We start from the raw sequence: 25,893 nt of genomic DNA on the forward strand, positions 1-25,893 counted from the left end.
TGTATACAAACATCTATAATTTCCCAGGCAATTTAGGCCAGCCACCTTCCTCCTGCTGCCTCGAGACTTTGGCAGACACTCCATACTGTGTCACCATCTCAGTGGACAACTCTGATCCATTATCCAGTAGAAAAGTAACAGCTAACCCTTCATCTCTTTGAGATGAGTCCTTCCGAACCAGAGACATTTCATCTCCTGTTGGCTTTCCCCCAAGATTTAGTTTAAAAGCTGCTCTGCCACCTTTTTGATTTTAAGCGCCAGCAGCTTGGTTCCATCTGGGGACAAGTGGAGACCGTCTCTTTTGTACAGCTCCCGCTTGTTCCAGAAAGTATCCCAGTGCCTAACAAACTTAAACCCTTCCTCCCTACACCATCGTCTCATCCACACATTGAGACATCTAATTTGTGCCTGTCTCTCCAGCCCTGCATGTGGAACAGGTAGCATTTCAGAGAAGGCTGCCTTTGAGGTCCTGGCCTTAAGTATCCTGCCTAGCAGCCTAAATTTTTCCTCCAGGACCTCACAACTGCATTTCCCCATATCACCAACTACCAAGACCTCCCCCCTCTCCCTTCCCAGGGATTGCTCCTTGGTGCGAAAGGATACCCGCTCACCAACTGAAGAAGAGGTCCCTTCTGAGGGCACATTCCCCTTATCCTCAGCATGGTGCCCTGTTCCCTCTCGACCCTCATGCTCCCTGGCAGCAACGGGGCTGCCACGTTCAGAGTGGGGCTCATCCAATACGTCCCCGAGATTCTTCTCCGAGTGCCTAACTGACTGTCTCTGCTTCTCCAGGTCAGTCACCTCGGCCTCAAGGGTATGAACTCATTCCCTGATTACCAGGAGCTCCTTGCATCGAGCACACATGCAAGACTTCTGTCCTGTGGGCAGATAGTCATACATGTGACATTCAGTGCAAAACACTGGAAAGCCCCCACCCCCCTGCTGGCATTCTACCTTCATGATAGCTTTTTTAAAATATACAGTCCCCTTTTAAATCCTGTTTGTTTATGTGGCTTTCCTTCTGGAAGGTCAACTTACCTTATTGGGAGAACAAGGAAATCAGGGATCTCTCGTGCCTCTGGCAAGGCAAAGCTTAATAATGCAAATAGGGTGGGGCCTCAGTCTGCCCCAGGAACACAGCCACTCCTAATCTATCAGCAACAATCACCTTCAGCCCACTCAAACCAAACAAACAACAATTCCACAGCAACCACAAACTCAGAATTTTCAGCAATCACACAGTCACACAAACGCAGAAATTCTCAGCAACTCCCCCAGCTGTTTAGAAAGCCAAACCTCACTCTTATAGCACTTCTTATCTGCTCTCTCTCAGAGCTCTCTCAAATGTGCCCTTCAGAGGGATACAAAAACTGTCAGAAGTTTGACTGTCAAGTCTCCATGTTAGCCAATTGCCGCCCCCCCCCCCCCACTTCTAATGTACCAGAGACACACAGAAACACCTCTGTTTTCAGTAACATTTAAATTTCATCTTCTACCACTTTGGCAATTTTATTATTGGGGAATTGTCCTACTTTTGTGGAGCCAGGTTCTCAGTCTTTCTCTATTATCACATTAATTTTTTTTAAATAGAAAAAAGGAAGAAAATAACCCAGTGCCCCTTACTTGTGAGGGGAAAGTTTGAGGTATCCGTAAGTGACGTAAAAATCTTGATTGGGACATAACTGGTCCACAAATGTACTAATGACAAAATACTTAGCAAATACTTGCACTGCACTGAGGCAGAACAGCAACCCTCCCCCTTTCTGCAGAGATTCTCTCTCTGAGGGGAAAGTTAAGCTGATTACCTCATGAACAGATTCTTAATAATAAAATTAGAGACTGTTCCAGACTTACTTTCTTCTTCTCTCCTATCTACTTTTTTCACTTTCTGTCCACACCTGTCTGTCCACAAGCCTATTCCATCTTTCTCACATTCTTTTCACAATTTTGTAGGTTTTCAAGAGAATGGAAAACGCAGACTCCGCCCTCCTGGTTGGAAAGACCAGCATGGTAACTACAGAGCTATTCTATGCCTTTTGTCCCACATATACACTGCTGTTTTCGCAGAAACAACAAAATATTCTGAAATATTCTGAACAGGAAGTATTATTTTTTTTAAAAAAAACTTTTGTGTTACAAATGTACATTTATGTTTAACAGTAAAATAACAACTGCACTAACTCTAATGAATTCTGTTACTATAAGGGTCTCATTCAGATAACATCAGAGGCAGCCAAGAAACCACTATAGAAAGGAAGGATGGCTTGCTGTCCAAGGAACCTTTCCCATTCCATTTCTAAATGTCAAAAATTAGGGCACAAACAGATCTATATATATGGAGATGGCCTCTTATACGCTGATCACCTGTCCCTGTTAGGCAGTGCACACACACAAATGGGGTTCTGGGGAAAGACTTCCCCACATCCACCTCAAAAGGCACAGTGCATGAAGCTTCCTACTACATGTTTACTGCTGAACAGATGACTAGTGTTGCCAGCTCAGATCATCTGGATGTCTGGGAAACTGAATGTGTCCCCTTTGCCCTTCCCTCTGCACTTACTGTGTACTGACAGCACTTACTGATTACTTACTTACTACTTATTATTTATGTATTGAGAAGATCCTCACATGCAGTAAAAGCAACTATGCCACTCATGACTATACACCAAGATGTTTGGCTCAGAGTCAGAGACCATGTAATGACTCTCAACGCCTTGAACTTTTGTTTGTTTGATTATTTAATTTAGGTATCAATTACAAATTCTAGGAGGCCACATGTAGCTTGAATATATCATTAGGTTATTGGCAGATTAGAAGACACAACTTTCACAGTCCTCCAAGGTCCACCAATAGCAATGGCAAATGAGGAGATAAATACCAGGTTTGGTAGATGCCCCAGAAAGAAGATAGACAGATTTTGCCCCAGTTTTCATCTCTGATAGTACTTCTTATTGTTCTCATACTGTCACTAAAAGAAGTGAGAACTGGTAAACTGTAAAAAAGATTCCTAGAAGGCTGGGTGTGTCTCCAAGATCCTCCAAAGTTCAGGAGCAGGGTAGTCAAGTGCAATAAACCACTTGCCTCTTCCCACTAGTCCTGTGTTTACCCTTCAGATTAAAGTTGTGGATTAAATCCAAATCCCTGCAAGTGACCAAGCAGCTGCCAGGCATCATTCTTCAGCATAGGGTTGCCAACTCCAGGCTGGGAAATTTCTGCAGTGGAGCCTGGGGAGGGACTACAGCAGGGTATAATGTCATACAGTCCGTGCTCCAAGCTAGCAATTTTCTCACTTTGAAGTCTAGAGATCAATTGTGATTTAGGGAGGTTTCTAGACCCCATCTGGAGATTGGCAAACCTACTTCAGCAGCCCTCAACAATGCTGTAAAGTAGTTGAGTTGTAAATTTCTTTCAGAAAATCAGCTTTTCTTGGAATGCAGGTGAGGCAGACCAAAACATAGTCTTTACTCTCCTTCAAGCTGCCGCTCTGCCATCTCAAGTAGTCAAGTTGTAGTCCATTTAGGGTGTAAAGAAAAACTGCTCTTAGAATACACTGCCACACTCTTCTTGGCTGCAAATATTCTGCATCATAGACACTGTCATTTATAAATAAATGAAAATATAAAACACAGCAGTGCTATGGTGCAACCTACTATTCTTTGACTGGGTGGGTGGCGTGCATTGTCTAGAAAATCACATTCCTTTTGAAATGGAAAAGTGTTTCAGACACATGCCCCTTTTAAGGTACATCTTAGATTGAGCATCTAAGAGCAGGGCAGTCAATGCCTGCCCAATGTTACAAGTGCTTAAATATGGCCTGCTTTCAGTGTTCACAACATGCCAGAGGCTTGGTATGCAATTCTAACTTCTACAAGGTAACAGCATATGACTGTATGAGTTATTATGAATTTTGCAGCTGAGGGAGCCTTTTCAGTTATAGCCTGACAAAGACTAAAACTGATCGCCAATTTGAAGAAACTACCCAGCTCCCAAATGGCAAAAAGTAATTTTCTGAGCTGTATAGAGCAGGAGCCTTTTAAGTGCGTAAATCTGCTTTAGCTCTCTTTAGGTCACTGTAATAACCCTCTTCAGTGGAAGGCCAGATAAACAAACAAGCCTGTTAAAGAGACAGATGCCTTGTGCTTGAGTGCTAGTTTGAGACAGACGGATGACTATTGAGCAGCACTTTAACTAACAGTGACACACACGCCTCCACCATTGTCTTTGGTTGCTCCTTCACTAGTCACAACCTGGCAATAAGGCTGAATCAAACCTTATTGTGACATGCGCTTTTAGCTCAGAGGCTACTTCAGTTTTCTTACTGAAGCTCTGTCATAGCATAAAGTGGGGAAAGAAGTGCCTGGCTTTAAATATCAGGAAAGGTGTGATGCAGTAAGACCGCATCTGGATGCATATTGCCTCTGGTTCAGTTCAGATATGTGTCAGCCAGAGCTTTTTTTGTAGCAGGAACTCCTTTGCATATTAGGCCATACACCCCTGATGTAGCCAGTCCTCCAAGAGCTTACAAGGCTCTTCTTACAGGGCCTACTGTAATCTTTTGGAAGATTGGCTACATCAGAGGTGTGCGGCTTAATATGCAAAGGAGTTCCTGCTACAAAAAAGCCCTGGTGCCAGCTGATGTACAGATAACTCACAACACAGCATAGGTGGTATGTGTGGGTTTGTAAACCATAAGCAACCAGTGCAATTGCAGATTTGAACCTCTATGGTTCATCCTTAGGTTGATCAAGTGAAGAGGTCTCCAAGATAGCCAGGAATATACATATATGTCACTTCAGAAAAAGAGAAAAAAAGTTTTCCAAGTTTGCAATATCTGATTGGATCTTGTGAGAATATCTAGTCTGCATGTGACACAGCTGCTGCTATTTCTTGCATTGCTTGGCCACTTAGTGCTACTTTGTAAACATTTTTTTCTCTGTACCTACTTACATGCCTAGGAGCCCACTTCATGCATCCAGTGAAGCGGGCTCAGGCTTAACAAAGCTGATTGCTTAACAATATATTTCTCAGTCTTCAGGATGCCACAAAACTTTTTGTTGTATTAATATTTTCAACCAATAGAAACTCAATCCAATTTCTGCATCTCATGTCAAGATGCTGTTAGGGTACCTCTGAGTTAAGTCCTGACCAGATGTTACATTTTCTCTACTCTGCCACCCATGTTTGCCCCAATAATGTGTATCCCAAATTGCACACCTTTCATTCTCCTTATATCTGCCCCAATGCATAACTGCAGTAGAGGTCCAGTGAGCATCTAGAGATGTCAACCTCCAGGTGGGACATGAAAATCTTCTAGGATTACAACTGATCTCCAGAGTATAGAGATCAATTACCCTGGGGAGGAGAGGGGAATGCTACTTTGGAGGGTGTATTCTATGACACTCTATGGCATACTCCTCTGGGTTCCCTCCCTTTCCAAACCATGTCATCATCAGGCCCCAAATCTCCAGGAATCACCCAACCCAGAGTTGGCAATCCTATTGGCATCACTATGATGCTGTCCTAGGATTCCTTTCAATTTAGAGCATGCTTGTTACCTTCTCCTAAATCAGTAGCCTTAGAATTGTATTTTAGCATTTGAATACAAGCATTTGACACATATACCCCTTCTACCTTGAGAACATAATAAACCCATAACTTTACTTGCAGAAATGGAGTTGCTAACCTCCAGGTGAGGGGTGGAATTCTCCCAGAATCACAAACAATCTGCAAATTATGGAGATCACTTCCTCTGAAGAAAATGACAACTTTTGGCTCAAATAGCATCAAAAACCCTGCTGTTTTCTCTCCCTTCCCACACTCCAGGCTCCATCCCCAGATTGCCAGGAACGTCCCAACCCAGAACTGTCAACCCTATGTAGCAGAAAGTGTAACATTTGGCTAGGCCCTTGCTTAGATGTCAAGCGGCAGTTTCTCTTCCTTTCTAGAATGATTGTTCCTGATTGCATGTTTGTTTCCAGTTTACCCATGGGACAAGTCCTGCTTGAAATCCATGCCTTTAGACCTGAAGCAATTTGAGAAATTGGATGCATATGCAACAAAGGTAAAACACTATAAAGATCATCCTATTGTGAGCTCAAACTGAGCTCCTGCTTCTTCTGTAACTTTTGCCCCAGCCATACACAATCTACTCCAGTTTTATGGATTCTAATGACTATTTCATTACTATAATGCATTTCCATATATGCTAAATAATGCAGTTTCAATCCACTTCAGTGACTGTTTGCAAGTGGATTTTGCCATTTCACACATCAAAATCAAGTTGCAAAGTGCATTGAAAGTGAATTGAAAGTGCAGTATTTAGTGTGTGTGAACGTGGAATCATGGTGAATCTGGGTTATTGAGGGATGAACAGTAATATCTGGTGTTATGCTTGTTCTATACTATGAACTTTTCTACATTCTGTGTATGGTTTTACCATGTTCCCAAATTGCTAGAATGCCCAACAGCGATATGTGGAAAAATTTTAGCTGTTAGTGGCAATTCAAGTGTGCAGTGAATCAACTTGTTGGCATGTTTCTTTAAACCATGTTAGTTTTTTTCCCCAAATAGCATGAATTTGCCTTTATTAAATTCATCATGTGATGGGTTTCCTGGGGAATTGGGTTATTGATTGATAATTAACAGTGAAATGGATTCTGCAGCTTTTTGGACAAGTTATAAAATATCATTTGTGAAGTCTGAGGGTGGCCAAAATTGTATTGCTCATTTGAGTCCTTTGGACAACCCCATTCTACATGACACAAACAATTCATCTTTACTTTAAGCATTATTAGGTGCTACTGGGTTTTTTCTTAGATTCTGTATTGAACATATTCTCCCTAAATCATCTTAGTGGAGAAATAGTTTTGGGCAATCCAAAGGTCCAAAGACATACAAAAACATACAAAGAACCCTGCCAGATCAAACTAATGGATGGTCTAGTCCAGAAGCCTGTTTCCCACAATGGACAACTTGATGTCCTAGAAGGCCCATCAGAAGGGGCTTAGAGGCCAATTGACCTGTTATTGTCCCTCCCCACAATCAGTAGTACACTGTCTCTAAAAATGGAGGTTCAATTTAATAGCCGTTGATGTACCTCTCCTCCATGAAGTGTCTAGTCTCTTTAAATCTGTCTAAGCTAGTGGCTGTCAGAACATGCTATGTAGAAGATGTGAATTATAAATCAATCTGGATTTCCACAGAGAGGAGCCTGCTCAGTGAATATCTTAATTTTGTGACTATTTCCTCCAAGAATTTCACACACACACCCAATCATATGGAAGCTGTTGGTTTTCCCTGAAATTTCTCCAGTTTGCCTGAGGAGGATTTTACAAATTCGCTTTGAATGTCATTTTAGGTAAAATTTGATGACAAACTAGAAGTGTGCTGAATCCACCTGAAAAACTTCACCAGACTTAATGAAAATTGGAAGAATTCCTAAAGTGAAATAGCTCTCTCCAAAGCTCCAAAATTTGCATCAAATTTAAAGTTAGGCACAATTTTAGTGGCACATCTAATTTTAACCTCATAACTTGCTGTGCATTTCTCATTAGCAGTCCAAGATGACACATCTTCGAGTATGTTGTTCCCAGATCTTTAGAATAGCTACAACATACTTTTAATGCCTTGCAGAGGAAATTATATGGTAATAAAATCTCATCTTTGGCCTGAGGGTTGAGGATGCCTGGATGACAACAATCATATAATGTGAAACAGTTTAAATAGGATCTAGTTATGCCAGTGAACATACCCTAAGGGGATAAACAGAGTAAGAGAAAGTAACCTTATCTGACACCATTGCAAAAGACTTGCTTCTGAAACCACAGATGGCCTCCAAAAGAAGCATGGATGAAAACCCTATTCACAGTATCTCTTCGCTTCTGGAGACTAATAAATAACAAGTGCTTGAAAGTTAAGCTCTGAGACTAAAAGCGGCTCATAAAACTGTCCTGAGCCAAACTGTAAGCTACTATGCTTTCTATGAAATACAATAAGAACATTACTGACCAACCTGGTGATTCTGGCAGGTAATGGAAAACTAAATCAGATGCACACTATTGATTCATTGGATTTAGCAAGGAGACAGAAACTGACAATCTGCTTGGCCCTTGCCATACAGGTGACTGCCAAGGGTAGTGTGGAGGATCTGGTAAAAACCTTGCTCCGTGTTGCACATACTGACCTCGAAAAAGTCAGGGCTATCTGGACATGGATATGCCACCACATAGGTAAGCAGAGAACTCTGCCACTTAATTTTGAAGCTATGGATAATGCTCAACTATTATTTGCCTTCCTCTGTGGTTCTTAAAATTCCAGTGAGTGGAGTATAGATTGAAAGCATATGAAGAGATTCTACTATTTTTACCAGCAAAAAAAACCCTCAAAAGAAAAGATGGAAAGCTGTCGTACCAGAAAACCTTCTCTTAGATTTGTCTGTTCCCTGAAAAGATGTATCTAAATTATTATCTTTATTTGAAGCATTCTGTGACATTGCAGAAAGCTTGTTAGTACTGTTCAAAAATGGTCAACAGTAAATTGTTCAAACTGTATAACCTGCTCAGGTTCTTGTGCTGGCATTGGTACTGCTATCTTTTCCCTTGTGGAAAGAAAACAATTGGGGAGGGTGTAACTTTGAACAGGAAACTGACCAAATGGCAAAATCCTTCTCCCCTCAGACTTGTAGCCTCCTGATACTGTTGTTGGGTAAAATAATTCTTGGGAGATAGATAAATGCAACTGCCTATCACATTTCATTTCAGCTCTATGTGGCTACAGCCCTTGCCTTTAAATCTGGTCTCAGGGCATGGTTAGAAGGCACATCATATTGCAACCCTGCTGAAGATCAATGTCTGATCTGATCACAGTCCAGATGGGTGATTTCCCAGGAATTCTCTGAAGCTGCTTTAAGCTCCATGGATAAAGGGAGGCAGGATGTATACAATAAATTTCAAGACTCTGAGTTGGATCTAACAAATTATTTCTATAGGTTCTAGAGCACAACTTTTTTTTTTTGCTCTCCTCTCCCAATGCAGCCCTAAATGCTCTCAAGAATTCAGTTTCTGGGGCTTCCTCTCCACTGAGAATGACAGATTCAGTTCTGTGTAAAGCAAAAAATAATATAATCTGCAGCGGACATGAAAATCCCAGGTTATGTTTAAAAATAGCTTACTGTGAATGTACAAGGATAGTGGGAGCAGTGTCACAGCAACAGGCATTCTAGTCTTCATGGTTGCAAAGCAGAGCTTGAAGATGTGCTTGCAAGGGTGTATCCAGGAGCAATAAGCTAGATGGGTCAAAAATATGCCCAACTCCTTGGCCAGCCCTGTATGGCATTTTGGTGTGATGGCCATCCCCCTACTATCACCACCACATTCGTATCACATTTCCCTCTGATAGTAAACCTTGCCATGTTACTCCTGAAAAATTCAACTGAAATCCTGCTCTGTCTTTGAGGGTCACTGACTTAGCAGGATCTGATTGCACACTAAACCAACATTTGCAAATTCTGACTGGAAAAACTTTAAGGATAATTTCTACTCACAAAACCCTGCCAATAAACATGAGAATTGTGCATGCAAATATGAATTTGAAGCTTTGTAGATCTGTTCCGGAGTTGCATATAATGCCTGAAACCAGACATGTAAAGAAAAAAGATCTCTTAGACCTGTTTGTAAATGAATAAGTTCCTTGTTACTTAGTGCAGATCTGTGTGACCTGTGATGGATCTGGATAACTGGAGCACAACAAATTTTGTAATTTCCCATTGCTTGTTTTGCTTTACCTATTTGGTTGAAATTTCTTCTTTGTTCCACCAGGATATGATGTTGTGGGCTTCTATAACAAAGATCAGCTGTCTTTCAAGCCCAAGGATGTCATTCAGAATGGAAAGAGCATTTGTGAGGGATATGCTGGCCTCTTTGAACACATGTGCAGGTACATTAGGATCAGAATGTTTGGTACAAATGTTTCAGTTTCACTGCCACCTGTATGAGTCTTACCCCCACTGACATAAACCACAACTTGAAACATAATGTTGAACTTGGACTGTTGAATAGCAGCAACTAGAAAGGTCAATTTTGCTCCTCCCCTCCCCCAGTATAATTTACTTTGTGCCATCTGCTGAGGCTCACATTGCATTAACATAATGGCAGATGAGTACACTGAGATAATTTAGTTAGGAGAAGCTGTATGTTTTTTCTTTGAGTATCTGAAGGTTAAAAGAAGAGGTCTGTGGACTACAGAATACTCTATGTAGTTCTTTGTATGTAAGACATGGTGAACAACATCACACACTGAGCTTGAGCACGCTCTCTGCCAACACTTACACACACACAAAGCTACAGCATTCTCTTCCATAAGTAAAAGGAAATTAGAAGAAGAATGGATGTACAACTACCATTATTCACTTCTGTCTAATGGCAGGGAGAGATCCCACTGACTTCTTCAAAGTAGGACTTTGCTCTCTGTTTAGTTTGACCTGGCAATTTTTGTATTTAAGAACTTTTTGGCAGTGTTGATTTCCAGCACCATCCCCTTCATCACATACAACCCTTAGTTGAATCAATAATTAGACTTCCTTCCAAAACTATCTCCATCCCTGATCCTTTGGAAATGTGCCTATCCTTGGTAAGTGACATTTAACACTAGGAGAAGGGAAGCTGGTTGTTGTTGTTTTAATTACAGCTTGGAATTCTTCCAGGCCAACCCTGTTGGATTCAGGAAAAGGAAATATCAACCTTATGAAACATTAGAATTATCAGTGATGATTTTATAAATGATTCTGATTAACTCTGCCAACATTTCCTCACCTACCCCAGCTCTGTGTGCTTGACAAGTTGTAGCAGAAAGTGAATGGGAACATGTGTTGAAATATATTTGTCACTGGAAGTAATGCTGATGGCATCCATATCCAGATGCACATCCAGATGCCAATGTCCACCATCCACACATCAGCATTTGGATGCACTTGGTGCTATCTGTACTTTCAATTAGATGTGAATTCAGGTGCATATCTAAGTGTACATCCCCATTTAAACTGCCACAGCTAATCACATGCCAGGCTCTATCTCCCCTCCCCCCCCCAGTACTACCCCCTTCAGAGAGAAGGCAATGGGAGGGCTTCATTAACCCTCACTTAATGCTATCACATTTTGATGATCACCCAAATGTGACTTTCACAACATGATCCTGGAATGGTTGGTATCACACTAAGAAAGTTGGCTCCGAAATGGTGAAAAAGCAATAGCATATCAGTGCTGTGAACAAATTCAACAAAAAAGTAAGTGTTTCAAAGGGATTTTTGCAGCCCACAAAAGCCCACTTCTTACCTCAAATACGTTCCAGTGCAAAAATTCAGCCCAGCACTAATTGCATTTTCATGAGATCAAAATGTTGGTAGGTGTATTGATAAGTAACTTAACTTAGCTCCTCTCCCTAGAATGAGACAGACTAAATTCTCTTTCATGTAGTTGTCTGATCTCAGCTTCCAAAAAAATGTTAAGCAAAGCACCACAATTTTCCTTGTTTGGGTTTTTTTTTTTTTTTTGTCATAGCAAACACCAATGGCTGAATTAAAACAAGTCTTTCCACAGTTCAGTGCAGATGTACTGTCTGCTCCAATCCAAAGAATTAGGTGAAGGAAAAGGTGAAGCTTTCCTAAGTTAGTTCATGGTTTGTGGAGGCTGTGACATTTGTCAATCAGGACAATACTGAGTAGGGTCAGCAGCATGAAGTGGTGCTATGACACAGAGCATCTGCTTTGCACACAGAAGGTCCCAAGTGCAGTCCCCAACATTTCTAATTAAAAGGGTCAGGTAATAGGTGCTACGAAAGACTGATGCCAATCAGAGCAGATGATGCTGACCTTAATAGATCCATGGTCTGACTCAGTAGAAGGCAGTTTCATAAAAGCTTTTCAAGAGCTCTTTCCTACAGCGGTTATAGAACAAGAACTCCCTGTGGCCTGCCAAGACCAAGCAAATCATAATAATGGCTTAAAGTAGGTGTTCTAATTCATTTTCTCTGTGATGAGGGAGAAAATTTTGATGCAGCAAAACAGTCCCCTCTCAGCTTACATTCAGGCAACTATAACAGTTCTTCTAGCTTTTCCATCATCATGGGTGGAGGGCATCACATTTCTAATTTAGCATGTTTTAATGGAAAGCATTTTCAACACTGGGCCATGACTGAGACCTCTCATACCCAGCATTCTGGCACTCTGTAGCATGTTCTGATTTTCAAATCAACCATGTTTGAGTAGAGTCCAAGATCACGGAGACAGCTGAGGAGGGTCTCTACACTGACAGCTGCTTATCTTGGCAAGTCTTCAGTGGCTCTGCTACCAGTGAGGAGGAGAAGTGCATTCACGGAGCCTGATAAACTCTGAAGGAACTTTATGTGAGAAAATCTCACTTTGCAACACTAATTTCTAACAGAAAAAAAACAGCCTCCAAAGCAAATGGCTTCAGCAATCTACCAGCCATGGATATAAATCATATTAGCTACAAACACATTTTTTTAGAAAAATAATTCTTGGCTGCTAGTTTGGCATACTGAATTAGAACCTGCCCCAAATTTCAGAGCCTTGCTGACTTGGGCAGCTGGTTGAGTTGGCAGCCCACAGTTTACAACAGCAAAGTTAATTGACTAAGGGCAGCTCTAACTGAGTGAACAAAACATCAGCTTGGCAGAGAGAAACAGCAGCATGCAGATAGGTTTATATTTCAGAGGTTTAAATCAGAAATCACTGCTGCCTCTAGTGCTGGCTCAGCTATGGCTATTATGGGAAACAACAAACAACCAACTGACCATTTGCACCATTCGTTAATTATATAGACTGTGGCCACATTCCCAATCATACAGTATTGGAAGCAGTTATCTCATTTCTTTGCCTTCTGAGTAGAAATAACTATTCTTCTCTCATATACTTTCCTTAGACAAGTGGTATTTTTGTTATCTTTCTCCAAACTATGTTTCTTCTTACTGAAGTGACCAAGCCTGTCTGTAGTACTGAAGGGAAGGTCATGCTATTTGCATAACACCATTGTAACATTTTCTAGATTATTTTCTATTCCCTTCTGAAACACAGGCTAACATCTTATTTGCTTTTAATCATCTCCATGTACTGAGCAGATGCCTTCGCTGAACTGTCTGCAATGATTGTATCAGTGTCTGCAATCAATTCCAATTGTTTCTTTCAATCCACGTTACCACAAATTTAATTCCATCTACCATCAAGCAGCTCAAGCTGCAGGCTTTGTTAAGTGTCGAGGGAGCTCTTCGCATCCCATTGCTATTCACTGACTTCTAATTGATGAGTTGTTAACCATAAGAAGCAACGATCTGGTTAGGCCACTGCTGTGCCACACACAAGACTTTTAAGCCTGCTTGTCTTTGCTCACTGGCCACAGCCTGCATCCACTAAGGGGTACCATACCATTGATCTGCCTGGGATTACCTGTTTGAGACTCTGCAGGGCCAAGTTTCTCACTCTGTCCAGCCTAGATTACAACCTGGCCTCAGTTTGAGAGTACGAACAGGCAAATTTTGATCAACCAGTTTTCTAATGTGTGGGAGTTACACAAGGAAGCAAACCGATGGAGGAAAGAGCTGCCATTAACCCAGGACATGCTAGTTGCCACCACCACAATGCAATGCAGGCCCTTTTCTCTGTTCTGCCTGAACCTCCAAACATGTCATGGAGTGCCCCTGTTCTTAAGGAAACTGAGACTTCTGTTTTAGCAGTATTTTCTTAGGTTGCTAACATTTTATTTCTCTTATCTCCAAATTGCAAAAATATTTCATAATCTGTTTTGGTGAGAGGAAAGCATTTATTCACATTCAACACCAAACAAGACATGACAGAAAGGATATTAAGTAAAATCTGACCTTACTTCTTGGTAGTGGTGGTGGTGGCAGTGGTAGTAGTAGTAGAAGTAGTAGTAGTAGTAGTAGCAGCATCACAGATAAAATTGGCAATGTTGCGAAATAGCTTCAGAATTATGGAAATTTGTGACAAGCACATACGATACTAGCAGTTATGGATGACCCCAAACAAAGAAAGGCCATGCTTTAAGAATGGTTCCTTTGCTTCATAAGTCCAATCTTTTCTTTCTTCCCCTCAGCATTGCAGGAGTGCAGTGTGTGAACTTATCTGGCCATTCTAAAGGTCATGGCTACAGGACTGGGCAGACCTTTACAGGAGAATATGACCATGCCTGGAATGCTGTTTACCTTGATGGAAGGTGGCATTTGATGGACAGCACCTGGGGGAGTGGCTCTATAGATGACTGCTTCAGCAAGTTCACCTTCAGGTACAGCTCTCCTCCTTCTCTGAATGTGGGGTTGGGGAATGAAAAGGTGGCGAGTCTCTTTGTTTCTTTAACAGGCTTCACAACATACAATGTAGATGCAGTCATTCACATACATATGCCTATTTTTAATTCTGGTTTTACAACATGCAATATTGATGCAATTGTTTCACAAACTTATATCTGTTTTTACTTCATGACAGATACTGATTTAAAAATAATGTTACCTCCTTCTAAACCAGTTAGAAGGGTGTAATTGTGGTTAAGGATTGCGCTGCTAAGGTGCAATGAAGTCCTCGTGGATTGGATCTAACCAACTTTTCCACTGGTTAAAAAGGGAAAAGACAATTTCCCTTTTGACCAAAAAAAATCTATGCTGGGAATTATGGGACAGGCATGTATAACAGTGACACGAGACAGAACTACAATAAGGAAAGAAATTGGGCAAGATTGAATTTAAAAATTGGCTGGATCCAGCCCATCATTCCATTTACCTCACTACTGCATCCTCAAGATTACAACACAAAAAGGCAACAATCTCTTTTCAGAGAAGAGATGGATCTATATAGATTTCTTTCCTGTTGGCAGATATTTAACACGCTTCCAGTAGCTCTTTTCAGAATGAAACAATTAAAGGATTCAAAATCTTGTCTTCTGTTGATCCAACTGGAAACTAATTCAGAGACCATGCCATTTACATTTGGGGCTTTCCCCAGAAACAGTAAGGAGAATGCACCAGCAACGAGCAGTGACTTTCTGACTTGAATCCCAGACTTCTGAAACAAATGTCACTATCTGTGTACAGGAAAATCTGAACTTTCCTACCCCCATGACAGCCATCTTTTCCTAAACGTTGCAGCAAAGCAGCTTTGGGAAAGACTTGGGGAAACACCAGGAGGTGCACAAATGATGCTGTGGGGAAGCAACAGGGGGAAAACACTTCCAAAGACATCGAGTCTGGGTCAAACTACCCATGTGAAAGCAGCCTCAGAGTGGCTGCACCTGCACTTCTAAGGTGCCATAATTTTCCCATTGAGGTCCAGTACCACCAGCAGGGGGTATTTTTTTCCTTGATGAAACCACATGAGAATAAGAATTTTAAATTCTCTCTCTCTCTCACACACACACACCCACACACACACACACAGAGCTTCTATCAGCATTTCAAGCCTTGGGAGGCTTGGATCTTGAATCTCTCAGCACTCTGCTTTTGACCCCCAAGCCAAGTCAATTGAGCCAAATTCTGCTTTCATAGTCAAGAATTCTGTTGTTTTCTTTCTAGTCCAGTCCTCCTGTCACATGTATTCAGAAGTAAATCCCACCGATTTCAGCTAGAGTTACTTTAAGAAAAATATGCTTATTATTGCAGCCTTGGTTAATTTTTGTGTAAGTCTAAACGCAGAGAAAAAATGTTCACATTGCCATTTTGCCAATACTGCACTTTCCTCTCTCTTCTTCCAGATACAATGAATTTTATTTCCTTACCCACCCTGCCCTATTTGTTAATAATCATTTCCCAGACAACAGCAACTGGCAGCTACTCAAACCAACTGTGACACTGAAACAGTTTGAGAGCAACATGTTATACAAGAGTGACTTTTACAAGATGGGATTGTTGGCAGCCCACCCAGAAACACCAATTATTCAAACAGGTACAGTCACACAAATTCTTGCCACATGCTGAACAGTTCCAGCTTGTAGCTGGGGGGAAAAGATAAGTAGCAAAGATTAGGGTCTAGGCTGGCACTTTATTACTTTGTAAGATTAGCTCTATGGGGCTAAACCCTGGGGCTCTGGCATTCTGCAGCCATTCTTGGCCATAATCACCATCAACTTTAGGATTACAATCTCTACAAAACCCAAAATGATGTTGCAGATCAGATTGCATAGGTCCCAATCATTATTTCAGTATTCTAGCTCAAAATTAAGGAGGAAAGTTTCAGGAAAATGAGCATCTGAAGTTTAGCATTTTATTAGGTTGTATGTGTAAGAGCACTGAGTTTCAAAAGCATCAAGTGCTCAGCTGTTCCCTTTTGTGTAATTCAGAACCTAACTGCAGGATGAAGAACCTCATTTTGGAATCTTGTCTTTTGAACTCTCTCAGCTTTCTCTGAACACTGACAGCTTCTGAAGAGTTGCAGTCAAAACTGCAGGCAGCTTGAGCTGTAACTGAAAGCCACAGACCCTTTCATCTTTTTCTTCCAGAATGATGAGCATTTGTGTTGCATTTATAATAAAATAGAGTGAAAACAAGTACCCCAAACCAAAACTCCCTCCCAATCAACCCTCTTGTTATTTATTCTGAATTTGGATTTGACAGAAGCTTGACAAATTCTAACCAGCCAACCATAATATTCTCCCTTTTCACTGCCAAAATGATTGACAATACTTGGGATATTCTATTCTCCAGGTCATTTTCTCCCAGTGCTTTTGATTGATTTGTGTTTTTTGAGTAAATAGAAGGAAACATCCTAGCCAGCCTCTTTCCTAACCAGCTTTTTTATTTGCATGTCACAGTAAATGGGAAAGTAGCAATAGCAGTGGAGAGCCGCTCACCGATGCTGTTTATGTTCGAGTTGAAAGGGGCAAAGGAATATAGCTTGATGACTCTGAAGAAGAGTGGTATGAATCTGGAGCTCTATCCACAGAAGATAGGGAGCCATAAATTACAGATCTATGCCAAGTCGTCCAAAGGCTCGGAGGAACTCTACAGCTGTGTCCTAGAATACATTGTAGAATGCAACTCCATAGACAGGAATGTTTGCTTTCCAAATGAACTCCATCAACCTGTTGGATACAGTTGGTTCACCGAAAGGCAGGGGTTCCTCAAGCCTTCACACCGAGGCCCAACTATTAACACCAATGATGGGCGCTGTGACCTCAGCTTCATCCTTAGTAAAGACTTGAATGTTTTAGCCTCATTGCATTCTGACAACAAAAGCCTCACAGAGGACACAAACAGACGACATATCTTGCAAGTCTGCCAAGGAAACAAGGTTGATTTTAAGATTCATCTCCCCCATGCAGGGAATTTTGCTCTTAAAATTTTTGCAAAGAAAAAGTCAGATCCCGGCAATTATAACTACATCTTCAACTACCTCATTTCCTGCCCAAATGCTGATGTCAAATGGCCAGTGTTTCCCCAGACTTACAGCAAGTGGGCAGAAGGCTTTGAACTCGTGGAGCCGCTAACTGGACTTCTGACAGCCAACCACAGTATCAAGTTCAAACTCAAGCTTCATAGCATTGCCAAGGCTTTTGTTCAATGTGAAAAAACTTGCCCCCTCTCTCTAAGTAAGGAAGGTTACTGGGAGGGATTATGCAGCACTTCTGGGTGCACAGAGGTATTTGTGATGGTGCTGGAAAATGCCAACCACAAGTTTTACTCTCACATCTTGAAATATGAAGTGGTGCCCCAATAAGAGGCCATCCCGATCAGCCCACTGAGCAGCGATTTCGGACTTACCAAGAATCCATACCCTTCTTCAGAAATTGCGAGGCATTGCTAGTGCTGGTGAAGCAACAGCAAAATAATATAATAGGTCACCAGAGAGTTTTGATCTTCTGTTGGTAAGTTTGTAGGAAATGTATATTTCTCATCCTTGAGAACTCAGAAAAGGCTTTCCAGATAGAGAATTTCAATATAGTGTTCAGCGTTCTATGATGATACTGTATTACAGAGGCAGTTCTCCCCTACACCACCACGAGACATAAATACTGGTTTATGAATGGGACTGTACAACAGATACATTATTGTGAATAAGATGGTGGAATTTTACAACTTATTTTAGGCTTAGGATAGAGGAGGAACATAAACTTTGTGACATCTGTGAGTGGCTATAGAGTCCAAACAAGACATGCTCTTACAAGATGATCCATCATCTAAGCGAAGGTTTTCTGGTGCACTTCATTGTCTTACAAATATAAATGACACTGCGAAATAAACATGTTTTTACACCATTTCTTAAATGCAATTAAAAACATTAGTTTTGATCTCATTAGGTTGTGTTGCTTTTTAATCAGCCAGTGCCTAAGGAATGTTCTTGAATGAAAGAGTAATCATGGCTGCTTCTCCATGACAATACTTCCCCCTCCCCACAAGATACACTGAGATTTGTAGGCTAGGAATGCCCTCTTTTCTCCCTTCTCCTTGGAGCTACTTTTGGGAGCATTTCTCCCTTGGGTTCTCATTGCTTAGGGCCTGGAGGGGAAAGTGGTTAAGTGGGTGGGCAGAAGCAGAGGAAGGACAGGAGCCTAATGGAGAAGCATTCTCAGCAGGAGTTCCAGGGAGAGGAGAGAAAAAGACAATTCTCACCCTGCAGGTGCTGATTACATCATAGCCTGCAGTGAGAAGGGAAAGAGAAGATCCTTTTCTAGCCTTGCTTGGCTTCCAATCCAGCTCTGTGCACCCTTACTGTAAACAACAACAACAACAACAAGCCTTGTAATGGAGGGGAGGTGAATGATAGCCATAAGGAGACAGGGACCTTGAAATGTCTCTGATGTGGGCAGGGAAACTCAAAAATCTGAACTTTCCCATCCCAATAACAACAACAAAACCTTCTTTGACTAGGTCATAGTTAAGCAGGTTTGAGAAACAATGGGGCAAAGCAGGAGGAGCTCCAGAAAGTGGAGGATAATCCCATGTAGAGCTTTCATTTACCCATTTTGTCACTGAATCCACATAAAAAATTCCTGGGTTGGGTCCAGTGGTTCCTTTATACTAAGTGAAGAATCCTTCATTAGAGGAAAGGTCCCTCCTCCAAATAGGACTCCTCACAGTGGAAGAGAGCCATTGGATCCAAGACACAATTTCAGGTTACTATCACTTTGCTAAACCATGGCTTCTCTGTAGAGCACAGTGGGGTAACCAAGGACAACCCTTGTTCAGAAGGGAATATGCAACCTCAAAACATAACTCCAATTAGAAAAAGACATTTGAATTTATAAGTTAAAAATGGGCGAATTTCTTTTTTAAAAACTCATGTACTGATTCAGACTTTTTTTTTAAAGAACTTCTTAGATCTAATTAAGCATGCAAGCGCTTTCTGGCCCTGGAGGTTTTCCAGTGCTCCAACATTAATTTTTGATTACACACTTCATACATTCATTGAATAGGATGGATACATTGCATCAGCCAAAAAAAACCCCAGTAATTAATTTCCCTGAATGCCATTAACATAGTATGTTTTATCTGATTTCTTGGCAATGTACATACTTTGTGAGAAGTCCTTATCAAACTGGCCATTATTTCTGCTCTATTGCTAGGATAAAAGTAACAGGTACCAGCTCAGAATTTATTCAGAGGATCAAGCGACCCATAACTCAAACACATAGCAAGTTGCTTGGCTATAATAATAGCAACATATGCAGGCTCTGTGTTGTAGACATGGAGGGGGGGAATTGTTTCCCCCATCACAAGACTTTCTTGCCTCAATTCACACAAATCTCCTTCCTTCCTTCCTGTAAAATGCAATGCTGGGTGCATATTGCTGGAAGAAACTTGAGTAACAACTGCTGCACTAATCTGCCTGGTCCTGCAGAGATGCCACAGCTGAGTAGACAGAGCTGTAAAGCATGGTGGCATTTATTCAGCAAAGAAATTTTTTTAAAGCGTAAGTAACAGGGAAGGAAGGTTTTCTTAAATAAAAATGTGTGCAGTGGGCAACACTTTCTTTTCATAGAAAACATTTTTTAGAAGCTCTGATAACAAAGTGATTGGAGAACATGTGCAGACAGTGCCTTTTAATGATCACTAATGGTGCCACCGCAAGCAAGGTTAGTCAGAAGTAAAACTGTTCTATATTCAAGAGAATTCATTCCCATCAAGCGTGTGTAGAATTGCAGCCTGAAAGCGAGTTGGGTAAGGAAGCTTATGTTGCAAGGTGGGAGGAAGGTCCAGCCTTTTCCTTAAGTACATAAATTCAACAACTAAATAGAAGTGTTGTTCCATAACCCTTCTTCTTCAACTTTGCAGGCCAGGGGCTGAATTCAGACAGCCTATTTGGGCGAACACAGAAACTCCCCACAGCCAGATTTAAATTGTGCAGTCAAACGTGCACATCTGAGTCCTGCCTCTCTGCTGCCTTAAAAAGCTACTAAGTGATAGCAAATCTCCCAAATGCTTCCCTGTTGCCTTTCCTTGCCAGCCGAACAGCTGAGGAGCACCAGGGAAGCACCTTCCATATGCTTAAGCAATCTGACTGCTCCTCCAGAGAGTGTGCAGCTTTGTCCCTCTTTCTGCAGCAGGACGCACACTTTCTGACCACCCCAGGGTACCTCAAGATTGTGCCAGCTTTTTTTCCTGTGCTGGGACCAAGCTGCCCATGTGTACCCAGCCAGAGAAAAGGCTGAAGAACAAAAATCTTTTCCCTCACCCTATAGAGAAGCATCTCTTTTCATTCTGCAACACTCAGGCACAATATAAGTTCTCTGGTCAGTTTTTTCTCTCTCTGCTGTTTGTTAGATGTTGACATTGGCTAGAGAAATCATTAACACAGATGTCTTTGACATAACAAAGATTCAAAGGTGGCAGGAGCTGCATAGCGGCTGGATGCCATTTCTGATGGTCAGATCGCTCTCACCATTCAAATTCTAAATAACCAACTTTTTCCAATTATTTTTATGACATGTGAATATTTACACAGGTCACCTCTGACCCCAACTAATGCTTCTCAAAGGAATGGCATACAAAGTTGGGAACAAATGCCCAAATCTTTAATACAAAAAAGAACCCCTGGACTATGGGCAATCCTGCTCAGTTTTTAAAAGCCAAGGTAACATGGCTGCTTTTTCCTCATCTGAGGGGCCAAGGGAAAACTCTACCCATAGGCTGTACCCCTTTTTCTAAGAGGGAGACTTCTCTGTTGTTGGAACTCTATATGCCTGCATGTTACACATTAAAAATTACATGAAATAGGAGAGAGGAACTATGTACACTTCTCCAAACTCTTTAGGGGGAAAAGAGAGATTTAAAAAAAGATAGACAACACCTGCTATGCACTACCTTATCATAGCCAATGACCCAAACTGGAAGATTAGAAGAAAAGCCAATGTGGTTAAGAGTATTGGACCCAAGTTCAAACCCCCATTCTGCCATGAAAGCTTGCTGGGCAACTTTGAGATAGTCAGACACTCTCAGCCTAACCTACCAACACAGGACTGTTGAAGGGATAAAACAGAGGAGAGGAGAATAATGTAAGCTGTATTCGGTCCCTACTGGAGAGAAAGGTAATGTATAAATAAATAAATTAATAAAATAATGTGCTTTAAATCTTTTACACAACTTGCAGGGATTTCAGTTGAGAAATTCAATTTAGAATAAAAGGCTAGTAATCAAATGTGTTCAGGGTGACATACATGGGATTTTTCTCCCCCTCCCTCTATCCCCCCAAAGAAGAAAGACTGATGCGCCTGGACAATAAGAACATAAGAAGCCATGTTCGATCAGGCCAATGGCCCATTCAGTCCAACACTCTGTGTCACACAGTGGCCAAAAAAACCAGGTGCCATCAGTGGGGCCAGGAGACTAGAAGCCCTACCACTGTTGCCCCCCCCCCCAAGCACCAAGAATACAGAGCATCACTGCCCCAGACAGAGAGTTCCAACAATACACTTTGGCTAATAGCCACTGATTAGGGCTGCCAAGCCCCCTGTTCAGGCAGGGGTTCTCCTGCCTGGGAGGTTCCCAACCTGCCAGCCCACATTAGGCCAGTGGGGAAAACCTCCCCCAACATCGTTGACATGATGGCGTCATCTGGAAGTGACGTCACCACACCGGCAACAGTGCACAGCGTTCACTCTAGGAGTTTCCAGGAAAACTCTATGGTCCCCCCCCCCAAAAAAAATAGGTACGATAGAGTTGTCCCCTCCCAAATGGCTAGAGCATCCGGGAAAACCATAGAGTTTTCCCAGAAATGCCTAGAGCAGCCACGAACAACATTGCCAGTGCAATGATGTCACTTCCGGGTGATGTAATTGCATCGCGCATGCACGAAAGTCCCCCACCAGGCAACGTTGGGGACTTGGCAACCCTACCACTGATGGATCTCTGCTCAATGAATTCTTATGGATCCATTGCCCAGTCAGATACTCAGAGTAAGACATAAGGATGGCTCCTTGCCATAAAAGACTGTCAGGTCTCCTACTATGGCAGGAGATATCATCCTGGCTACCCTTTTTTCCCATTGCCACTCCTTCTGGTAGTGGGGAAAAAATTATTAGGTACCCAACGCTGCATATGTAGTGTGACATCACTTCCAAGGAAAACCAGGAAGTGATATCACATCATTCTAGGAATCATTGGAAATGCTATGGTTTTACTATAAATTTCCCAGCAATTTCTAGAACAGTGTGACACTACTTCCTATTTCCCTGGAAGTGACATCTCACCATGCATGACACTGGCGCACCCACCTCCATCTCTCATCAGCTAACAACCCTACTGCCAGCTAGCATACAGGTATGGATGGGCTCTGAATTTGTGAGGAGAGAGTAACTTGACTGCTGTGCTGAGTTAAAGACAAGACAGACTTAGCTGGCAGGCAACTACACCCTGAACTGTCTGGTGAGGGCAATAGGCAGGCGAGCACTGAACTGGTGGGGCACTACCCAATTTGCCCTAATGGTGTAGTCTCCACTTTTGTGCACAGGATTGCAAGCATACTCTACTAGTTTTCCTAGACTAACATTTGATGAGCATATTCCCTGGAAGTTCTGCATCCTGCATAGAATTAGGCTGCTTGCCCATAAGATTCAGTATTGGAGCTGTACTCTGTGTTTGTCTGCAGTTGCTACTGTGGGACAACAGGCTGCACCCAAAAGTCAGAGGTGGAATGCTGGTGGCACAAATCACATAAGATGATGAAACAATCTTGATGTATGACACCCATTTTACATTCTTGGGTAGAGTCTTTGGCAGATGTTCCTTCTTTCCTTTTGATATGAGAAGCAGAAAGCTGTCATGCACACTGTCCTGAGATCCCTGGAGGAAGAGCAGGATATAAGGGCACAGAATCCACCAACTAAGTGGAATGCTCTTCCAAATGAGATCTGGGCTCTGTGAGATTTCGTGCAGTTTCACAAGGCCTGTAAAACTGGTATATTTTGCCAGCCCTATGACTAGTATGTATTAGATATTTGGCTTATGGGAATCCTTATTTCCTGTATATAAGTAGTGTAGCCTTGTAAAAGATACACCAGCAATCATTGCACTTGTTCCTTTTTATATTTGTTCCAACACCTGAACAGTGGACTGGAGTTGGGAACAGAAGTGAAGTATTGATGCTTATCTGGCATCAATTTCCTCAATTCTTTCCAGGTTAGAATATAAATTGCTTTTGATATATCTATTTTAGGGTTGCATATAGATAATTCTTTTTGTTCAAACAAACAGTTGCAGCTCCAAAACATAGGTTGGTAAGGTGCTGGTTGGACTGGAGTGAAGCATTCATATGCACTCTATTTTATTCAGTCTCATCTTCATGAAAATAACTCCAATTCTGATTATGTGTACTTATCATATGTGTAGAAAATGCTTATAATTTTTATTGCTTTACTGTAGAATTACGGCCTGATGGAGGGTCGAAATGGAGATTTACCTGGGACATCCATTGCCATGGTTACTGCTGCATGTTTAAGTTTTGTGGTTCAATGTTATATATGCTTGTACTGCATCCTTTAAGAACAATTAATAATAGCAAGGTTCTTTGTAATTATCAGTTAATTTTTTTGTTTATATTCCAACACTACAGCGCTTTTTCAGAATTTATAGGCCTATGACTGAAGCAATGATGGGTGCACTTGGACCTGCTTCCTCTCATCTCCCTCTGGCTACTTACCTTGTCTTTAACACCAGCTTTAACATCAGTTTACTATCTACAGACACACAGGAGGGATAGTTGCTCTTGGATAAGATGTACCACCTTGTGCTCTACATGCCATGGTTGATGTCAATAATTGTGACAGAAATTGTTTTAAAGGGTTCATTTATAATTATTTTTTAAAAAATTGTTGTTGCCCACCCTGAGCCCTGCTGTGCAGTGGAAGGTGAGCTATAAATCTAATAGAATAAATTAATTAAATTTGGGGAAAATGTATGGTGCACATAGAGATAAACCAGTTTGCACAAGGGAAACATCATCTGTAGTCATACCTACATGAATGGCTACAGATCTGTCTGGATGCAAAGCAGTTTGTTGTGCACAAAGAGGGGGCAAACTGAGTGATGTGTGTAGTTTAATGACCTGTCCAGATCATAACCGGGGAGGGGTTGATTTCCCCTAACGTGGAGGAGTAGACCCAGCCACAAGGTATAAAGAAATGAAATCTAAACCAATGCTGCTGCACAAAGCTGTGAAACTTATTGGTTGAGTCAGGCAGCAAACAAGGAGATGAGCTGATTCAAAGTTCAACTCACAGGTAAGGCACAGAAGTTAAAGGAATGTTTACCTGGAAAACATGCCTAGGTATGTGCAGTACAGCCCAATAAACAACCAGTAGAGAAGTACACTTGGAACCACACTAATCCCATTCTGAGCCAAACAATACCCCCTTCATAAATATTTGAAGATGCTCCAAGTCCTTTTTTTTATTACCTACAGGTCAGAAGGTGGGGGATCCTCTAAGCTTAGTGTGAGTTATTTTCATAAGAAAACTGGGCAAGATGGACTGAATAGAAGTAGACACAAAGCAATTTATGCTCCCTGTGGAGCCTTCTAAAACCAGTAGCTAAAGTGATAGGTAAGGTTTTGGCTCCTGCTCACCTCTGAGTAATTCAAATGGAGAGAAAAAATCCTCAGGATGGGGACAATTTTAAACTATTGTTATAACATTCTTCAATATAGGTTGGCAAAATATGACATCTATCATACTATAATGGTAATATGGCTGCATTCATATGTCACAATAAACCTATTTCTGTTTTTGCAAAAGGCACAAACTTAGTCTGCTTTTCTGCTTGCAAACAGCATGATTGAAAGCATTTGGTTTGTGAATTCCATTGTCTCAAGCATAGGCAATCAGGCAGATTGGAGTTTTTCCTTCCTATGAACCATTATTCTAAACCAGGCCTTAATCCTAGTTCACTGTGCTGGCAGTAGATTACCTGCCCCATCCTTTAAAAAAACCATAATCCCTATTTATTGTATGCACTAAACTGGTTTTAGTGCAATGCTATCTAATTTTGTAATTCCATTTCCTTGCACTGTTATGTCTATAATGCTGTTCTTATTGTATTTTTTAAAAAGTGTTAATTCCCCATGAATCTCAGCAAGAAAGGAAGAAGTAAAGTAAATAAATCATGTGCACAAAGATTGTTCCTGATCACCTCTAAAGATCTTAATGGACAGACAAGCTAACTGTTGGTTGCTATCTTCTGTGTCTAATAAATACTAAATATTAGCCAAAGCAGAATCTTTAAATACCCTTTGAACTCCTACAATACAGATTACTAATTAAATGCACAACTGTACAAGTTGATTTCCAAAAGATTTTAAAATACATAAAGTAGAAGGCACACATCTGGCTCAGCCTCACAAACTAAAAGGAAAGTCTTTGGTGTTCTTAAAAGTCTCAGTTCAAAGAC

The 25,893-nt window shown here is 41.4% G+C and overlaps 1 protein-coding gene across 2 annotated transcripts in view; it reads left to right on the forward strand.

Annotated features, from left to right (window-relative positions):
- KY (kyphoscoliosis peptidase) overlaps positions 1-18,277 on the forward strand; it is a 42,460-nt gene extending 24,183 nt beyond the window's left edge. The window contains exons 5-11 of one of the 2 annotated variants that reach the window (XM_060242067.1): positions 1,954-2,010; positions 5,979-6,061; positions 8,120-8,228; positions 9,816-9,933; positions 14,124-14,312; positions 15,771-15,961; positions 16,827-18,277. In XM_060242067.1, coding sequence (XP_060098050.1) covers positions 1,954-2,010; positions 5,979-6,061; positions 8,120-8,228; positions 9,816-9,933; positions 14,124-14,312; positions 15,771-15,961; positions 16,827-17,731 — 1,652 coding nt within the window. In that variant the 3' untranslated portion in view covers positions 17,732-18,277. The remainder of the gene's footprint in view (positions 1-1,953; positions 2,011-5,978; positions 6,062-8,119; positions 8,229-9,815; positions 9,934-14,123; positions 14,313-15,770; positions 15,962-16,826) is intronic. The other variant, XM_060242068.1, reaches the window with a different exon arrangement.
- The last annotated feature ends 7,616 nt before the right edge of the window (positions 18,278-25,893 follow it).

Source organism: Heteronotia binoei, chromosome 6, assembly GCF_032191835.1.
Source record: "Heteronotia binoei isolate CCM8104 ecotype False Entrance Well chromosome 6, APGP_CSIRO_Hbin_v1, whole genome shotgun sequence".
NCBI classification, from domain to species: domain Eukaryota; kingdom Metazoa; phylum Chordata; class Lepidosauria; order Squamata; family Gekkonidae; genus Heteronotia; species Heteronotia binoei.